The sequence below is a fragment of the Betta splendens genome, chromosome 2, assembly GCF_900634795.4.
Source record: "Betta splendens chromosome 2, fBetSpl5.4, whole genome shotgun sequence".
Lineage (NCBI taxonomy): Eukaryota > Metazoa > Chordata > Actinopteri > Anabantiformes > Osphronemidae > Betta > Betta splendens.
The window spans coordinates 5,806,169-5,813,778 of NC_040882.2; the positions used below are offsets into that span (position 1 = coordinate 5,806,169).

The 7,610-nt window shown below is 42.7% G+C and overlaps 1 protein-coding gene across 7 annotated transcripts in view; it reads right to left on the reverse strand.

Annotated features, from left to right (window-relative positions):
- LOC114844397 (NACHT, LRR and PYD domains-containing protein 12-like) overlaps positions 1 to 5,578 on the reverse strand; it is a 98,000-nt gene extending 92,422 nt beyond the window's left edge. For 6 of the 7 annotated variants that reach the window (XM_055502656.1, XM_029131759.2, XM_055502644.1 and 3 more), the window contains exons 1-7: positions 5,422 to 5,578; positions 4,155 to 4,257; positions 3,910 to 4,053; positions 3,630 to 3,767; positions 2,827 to 2,905; positions 2,444 to 2,669; positions 340 to 2,179 (exon numbers count right to left, since the gene is read on the reverse strand). In XM_055502656.1, the coding sequence (XP_055358631.1) occupies positions 340 to 2,179; positions 2,444 to 2,669; positions 2,827 to 2,905; positions 3,630 to 3,767; positions 3,910 to 4,053; positions 4,155 to 4,234 (2,507 nt within the window). In that variant the 5' untranslated portion in view covers positions 4,235 to 4,257; positions 5,422 to 5,578. The remainder of the gene's footprint in view (positions 1 to 339; positions 2,180 to 2,443; positions 2,670 to 2,826; positions 2,906 to 3,629; positions 3,768 to 3,909; positions 4,054 to 4,154; positions 4,258 to 5,421) is intronic. The other variant, XM_055502624.1, reaches the window with a different exon arrangement.
- Between the last annotated feature and the right edge of the window lie 2,032 nt (positions 5,579 to 7,610).

The window sequence follows — 7,610 nt, forward strand, 5'->3', positions numbered from 1 at the left end:
GTCTATAAATGTGAAGTGTCTGTGACACAAACTGACTTCCTGAATGTTGATGCGTGATCACACGTCAACTGTCAAAAGCTTTTAGCAGAAACTCTTCAGAGCTAAAGTTTCTCTGTTAGTTTTGACTTAAAGCTCCATCAAGCAAAAAAAAAGATCCTGGGGTTCACTAACTTTACAACTGCTTTGATCTGATCCTCAACAAAGACGTTTTCTAGGAACCACTAGTTGATGTTCTCACTCTTAACCTTTAGATTCTGTGTGAAGTGTTTCTCTTTATCACTGAGGCTTTGGCTTCATGTTGCTGTAGAATATTAATGATCACATTAACGTTGGACTTACTGAGCCTTTCTGCAGTTCCTCACAACTGGAATCAGTCTCTGTCGTCCCTCCAGTGATGTGTTGTACTGGTTCAGGTCCAACTCATCCAGAACCTCCTCTGACATCTGCAGCATGTAGGCCAGAGCTGAGCACTGGATCAAGGAGAGTTCCTTCTCTGATCTGTTCTCTGACTTCAGGAACTCTTGGATCTGCTGATGGACTGAGTGGTCGTTCATCTCCATCAGACAGTGGAAGATGTTGATGCTTCTGTCTGGAAAGATACTGTAACTGTTCTTAATCTTCAGGTTGTTGATGATTGTCTGGATGGTTTGTGGACTGTTCTCTGTGTGACCCAGCAAACCTCCTAAGATTCTCTGGTTGGACTCCAGACAGAGGCCATGAAGGAAGCGAACAAACAGGTCCAGGTGGCCACTTGGACTGAGGAGGGATTCCTCCATGGTTTTACGTACGACAACATCCAGAGCAGCATTGGATTCTATCAGAAACTCCTCCAGTTCCTTCATCTTCCCGTTGGTGTAACAGAGCATCATGTGAACAGCAGCCAGAAACTCCTGAACGCTCAGATGAACAAAGCTGAACATCTTGTCCTTGGTTTTCCTCCCTCGCTCCTGTTTAAAGATCTCTGTGAACACTCCTGAACACACTGAGGCTCCTCTGACATCGATGCCGCTCTCTTTCAGATCTTCCTCATAAAGGATCAAGTTTCCCTTTAGCAGCTGCTTAAAAGCCAGTTTAGCCAATGACTTGATGTAGTTGCTGCTCTGTTCTGGTCCGTACTTGTCTTTAGTCCGATCCATCTGAAACCCCAGGAACTCTGCGTACATCTCCGTCAGGGTCTTGGGCAGCTCTCCTCCTTCTCTGGTTTCCAGCAGATCCTCCAGAACCGTAGCAGTGATCCAGCAGAAGACTGGGATGTGGCACATGATGTGGAGGCTTCGTGCCGTCTTGATGTGGGACATGATTGTGTTGCTCTGCTCCTCATCTGTGAATCTCTTCCTGAAGAACTCCTCCTTCTGTGGGTCAGTGAACCCTCTGACCTCCGTCACCACGTCAACAAAGTCTCCATGAATCTGATTGGCTGCTGCAGGTCGTGTGGTGATCCAGATGCGAGCAGAGCGTAGTAGTTTTCCTCTGATGAGGTTTGTCAGCAGCTCATCCACTGAGGTGGACTCTGTGACGTCACGTTGACCCGTCTCCTTCTCACTGGTGCTACAGTCCAGTTGGAGGCGACTCTCGTCCAGTCCATCAAACACAAACAGAAGTTTGAAGCTGCTCTTGTCATAGTTGCTGTTTCCTGATGACTGTAGATGTGTAAAGATGTAATTCAGAGCCTCCAGGCTGATGGACTCAGTTTCTGGGATACATTCATGAATGAGCTCTGACAAACTAAACTTCTGTCCCTTCAGTGGATTCAGCCGACGGAAGGTGAAGGGGAAAATCAGATGCACGTCTTGATTGGACCTTTGTTGGGTCCAGTCCAACACAAACTTGTTCACAAGGACTGTTTTTCCAATCCCAGCAATTCCATTGGTCAACACTGTTCTGATGCATCTGTATTTACCAGGGGGATGTTTGAACAGGTCACTGGGCTTCACTGGCTCCTCTGCTGATCTTTGCTTCTGCTGTGTCGTCTCAACCTGTTGGACCTCATGCTGTGTGTTGATGTGTGAATCCGGCCCAGCTGTGATGTACAGCTCTGTGTAGATGTCATCCAGACGTTGGTCGACTTCTGACCAGCCTGGTTTCACACACAGAAACTGGTCTTGGAGGTTTGATTGAAGCATCTGCTGGTAATATGTGATGAGCTGCGGCTCTGGTACTGGAACCATCAGATCTGGTTCTAACAAAACACAAAGAAGAAAACGTCTGAGGAGTCAAAGAATGTCTGGTTCATTGAATCTAGTCTTTGTGTTAATGAACATAATGAAAAAGCCTGAAACACTAAAACTAGTGAAGAGAAGAACATTGCTGATTTGATTAATTAATTAATTAATTAATTAATTAAAATTAAATGTGGACTAACTTTTAACCAACTTACCCTCCAACACATCAGTAAATGTGTGATTGTGTCTGTGATGTTAAATGTAGAGATAAATCCTCTTACTCTGCAGACAGTCAACCAGCTCCTCCTGCTTCATCCTCCTCAGGAAGTTCACTGTGATCTTTAGAAATGCGTCTCTGCTGCTCCTCCTCTGCTCTTCATCCTCACCATCCAACTCCTCCTCATCCTCCCTCTGACTCTCTAAGCATTGTGGGTAATCTGGACTCAGAACCTTCTGCATCTTCTTCAGCTCCTTCTTCACAAACGTGACAATGTTTTCCTCCAGCAGCTAGAACAGAAACTATATGAATGACCTGATCCAACTAAAACCATGGAGCCAAACATCAGATCCATGTTGGACACACTGACATCCACTGGTCTAAAAAGTGCAGCATGGAGATGATTGAACACAACACATGAACAGTAGTAGTCGTACATGTACAGACCATAAATATGGAGTCCAGCTGTGTTTGGTGCTGCTGGACAGACTGAGCACTGGGAACCTCTGAGCTCTGCTGGTCCACTCTGTGGAGGAACCATGAAGAATGAGTCCACACAGAGACACACACAAGGTAAAGGTCCATGAAGTGATGTTGGATGTGAGCAGTGAGTCAGAGACTCCCTGTAGTGGTGAAGGTTTACTGTCAGTCAGTTGCTTCAGTCTCAGCTCTGAACAACATATATCTCTGCCTCCCTCACTGAACAAGGCTGAAGTGTTGGAACAAGGAGTCTGCTGGGATCAGACTGGTTGTACTGGGCAGCTCCCAGTGGGAATATGTTGAACTAGGAACATTTAACTACTTCCTACATTCATTCATTGTTGGACGTCGGCTCTGGTGTCGACACTGGGGACAAACAGTCGTCTCCACTGCAACAACATCACAACTAAAGTCTCCAGTAGTAACTTCAATTTACTGCTGCAAGTGAAGAAGCTTCAAGACATTTGACCAAAACCTTCATGTAAAGACGTTAATAAACAGATTTGATCAGAGATGATCAGCTGCTTCCTTTGACGTCAGCACTTCATTAGAAGAGGAGCAGCCCCTGAGACCCTCTACAGGATCAGAGCTTTAGCTAATGCTGGATGGAGATTTGATCAATGATCAGAGTGAAGAAAGCTTCTCCTTCACATCAACACTTCAGACACAAATCAACCAGATCAATAAATTAAAAATAAAACAACACAAATGTTTATCATCAGAGAAAGTTTACATCAGATTGTATAGAATCATTCAAAGTGACAACTCACTGTGACTCTGATACAGGTTGGTCTTTGAAATTAATAATATCATCCTTCGACCAGTCGCTCTTGAAGGACACAAAGCTGGATCCAGGTTCAGGTCCAGGTCCAGGTTCAGGTTCAGCAGATCCTCGTCTCTGTTGGGACCTGATAGAAAAACACCTACTGTGACTTTCACGTTGAGTCCTAAATTAACAGTAACAAAATTCAACCAGATCACAAAATGGAATCAAATAATAAATCATCAGATAAAGTTTACATCAGACTGTTCAGAAGGATTCAAACTCACTGTGACTCTGATACAGGTTGGTCTTTGAAATTAATAACATACTCATTTGACCAGTCGCTCTTGAAGGACACACAGCTGGGTCCAGGTCCAGGTTCAGGTCCAGGTCCAGGCTCAGGTTCAGCAGATCCTCGTCTCTGATGGGACCTGATAGAAAAACACTTACTGTGACTCTCACACGTTGAGTCCTAAATGAGCAGTAACAGTAAATCAGTGATGTGTCTGTGACTTGGAAACAGAATCATCACCTCTGATCCTCTCTCTTTATCTCCATTCTTCTGATTTTAGAGGGAGGGGCTCCCTCCTCTCTGTCCTCACACTGATTCATGCTGCTGGATTCACACTTTCTACCTTCATGTGGAGAAAAAACACAAATCATTCATCTTTACATCAACTCAAATCCTCCTCCATCATCATCATCATCATCAATTCTTTTTTGTCCTCATCAGTATGAGAATGGATCAGCTGATCACTGAGGCTCCACCCCCTATATGTTTACAGGAAGGGAGAGGCCTGTACACCTACAATAGAGGTGAACAAATTAACATTGCTTACACAATGTAACCAATGTAGAGAAGCTGGTGACTGAACAACTGATGAGGAATCAGCTTCACTGAAAAAGTTGTGTCTTATTGTGAAAGTCTGCTCCCGTTTCCTCCTTCATATCTGTTCCAGGTGCAGCCACACCTCATTCCAGGAACCGGTTCACCTGCGTCAGTTTAACTGTTTGTCTTTGTCTCTAGGAACTTTCACACACACACTGGACTGTGTCTGTATTAGTCTCAGTTCTTTCATTGTTGCAGTTGTGGACTAAAGTATCAGATAAAATGCAAAGCTACTTGTAGCATCAGCAGATATTAAACCACTGTTTTTTTAAGAAGCTCAGTTAGAAAACAAACTGTAGTTGATGAATATCTTCACATGGTTTAAATAATAAGTCATGTTTTTACCATGTTTCTTATTAGTTGATTTCAGTGATTAATGGTATTTATTTCTTACTTTATTACATGAATAATGACAGTTTGTGTTTAACCTGTGATTCAGCACATAAACAGGAACTATTACATAAAACCTGTTAAACCTGTTTTTGGTTGTAGCAAAAGTTTGTCTGTGACTACAGCTGCTTGATTCAGTATCAAGCTTCAAGCAGACACAACATATACTGTAGATTAAACGTGTAGAACAAACATCCGACACTGTAATGAGGAGCAACCAGTCGGTCACCAGTTAACGTGGTCACTGTAAAACTCCAAACACGGAAAGGAACTGGTGAAACTCAACAGAAGCAGAAAAGCACCACATTTCTGGACCTCAGTCAGTCTGAGTGGTCAGTACCATCGACTGTGAGCTCAGAACCAGAACCAGGACAAATAACAACCAGGACCCAGACCCTGAACACTATTAACTCCTCACATCTGCTTCTGGTCAGTGATAGTTTAACAGATGTGGATCGTGTCTCTTCTTCCTCTACATTAACAAACAGACTCAGTCACAGTACTGTTGTTAAACACTCACCTCCTCAAATTTTCTTCTTCTTCTTGGTGTTTAATTAACTTTTCTTCCTTATGCTATTTTCTCTCTAAATGGACTTTAGAGTGTTGGCTTCTGTACCTGGATCACATTTACACTGAGGTTCCCCCCTCTCTATTTACAGGAAACCAGGTGAGTCTACAGGAAATAATTCTTCATGTCTGACGCAGCACGTAAACAGGGAACATTCCATAAAACCTGTTAAAGTGGTTTTTAGCTGCAGCAGCAGTTTGTCTGTGTCTCCAGCTGCTTGTTTCAGTGTGTAGCTAGTAGTAGTAAGTATCAGGCTGTTTGTTACCTGCAGCTCATGTGTTTCAGCCTAATGAGCTGTGAATCATACATTCTGAGCAGTAACAAAGTCCTCAGTCTCTGCTTGTTACAACTAAAGGTCTTTCAATAGTCATTTTCTCCTTCATCCTCTATTTATTCTATTCTTTAATGTGATTTCTATTCTTTAAGGCTCTGAGTCCTTTGTCTTATACCTGTTTCATAAACAGCGACCAGAGCCACAGAGCCATGTACAGGTGAGCAGAACTACACCATCATCATACATACACTCATCTCCATCAATCATCTGACTGCAGCGCAGCACTGTAGCTGCTGTTGTACTGATGCCTGGAGCTGATGAGTGTGTTTAAAGCACAGAACCAACATGAATGAATGAATCAAACCAGCGTGTTTGTGTTCTGACAGTATGTCATATAGTGCTATATTAATCTTGATGTTTTGTTTGGGGGCGGCACAGCAAGAAGGTTCTGGGTTCGATTCCCGGAGGCGTCCCTGGTGCCTTTCTGTGTGGAGTTTGCACGTTCTCCCCGTGTTTGCGTGGGTTCTCTCCGGGTTCTCCGGCTTCCCCCCACAGTCCAAAGACGTGCATTAGGTTAATTGGACTCTCTCCATTGCCCGTAGGTGTGAGTGTGTGAGTGAATGGTTGTCTGTATATGTGTTGCCCTGCGATGGACTGGCGACCTGTCCAGGGTGTACCCTGCCTCTCGCCCATAGCCAGCTGAGATAGGCTCCAGCTCCCCGTGACCCCGCATATGGTAATAATATGTCTGTAGTGGACCCATAACAATCAGTGTCATTATTATACTGTTAGTTTCTATTTTGAAGCCGGGATAAAATAGCACACAGGACTTCCAATACAAACATTTTGTGGGGTCTTTGTTTCCCGTATTTATTTTTGGTGGTCACTTAGTTAAAGTAAATGATTTACAAAAGTATAAAAAGAAAAAGAAACATTAACTCAAAGCACAGCTCCATAAGCCTCATATTCACACTCGGAAAAATAAAATAAAATTTGACGGTACAATACTATAATAGCATACGACAGTGGCACCTAACAAGTGTAACACACTCCAACAAACGTGAGCTTCGTAGCATCACCTACACATTCAAAGTCCGCTCATGTAAACAAGTAAAACCAGTAAATGGGAAACGGCTTTAAATCCAATTCCGCGTCTAATTTCGAAAACACCGTTTTTCATTGGTTTATAGGTTTTTTTATGCGCTGCTTTGATTAAATTCCGTTTGTCACTTTTATAAAGAAAAACGAGAATACCGATGTATTTTGTATTTTATCTTATGGACAAATTGACCCGAAGACGGCTTGATTTCAGTCGATATTGTTAAAGAAGAAAATATAAATTTATCGCTTAATTAGCATGTGATCACCGACATCCTGCCATAGTTGTACTCCATTTCAAAATAAAAGTCTCGCTTTCTTAGGGGGGAGTCGTGTGTACTGTCAGCACAAATCTTAGGGGGGGGGGGGGGTCGGGCAGCATAATGCATTAGGTAGGTCAGAATCAGAATCAGCTTTAATCAATTTAATTAATGTGGTCTGATTCCGTGTTTGTTCCCTCTTGTTTCCTCAAAAAAAACCATATTGTTTACAGTTTTAATTGTAGTTAATTACACAAATAAATAAAAGATCTACAAATAAATTGTGGCTTGCTGTGTCACCTTCAACAGTGGAGACATTTATGTTTATTGCACATTTACAGTATGTTAATGTCTGTAAGAGTCATTGAGTCCCTATATTATGTGACCTTTAGGTCAAAAGGGAACATGTTCAGGTTGTTGTTAGCATTTGGCTGCTGTCGATGAATGAATGGGTGTAATGTTACTGAGACTCCTATACATTACATTATTGTTTGATTATTACAGGCTTT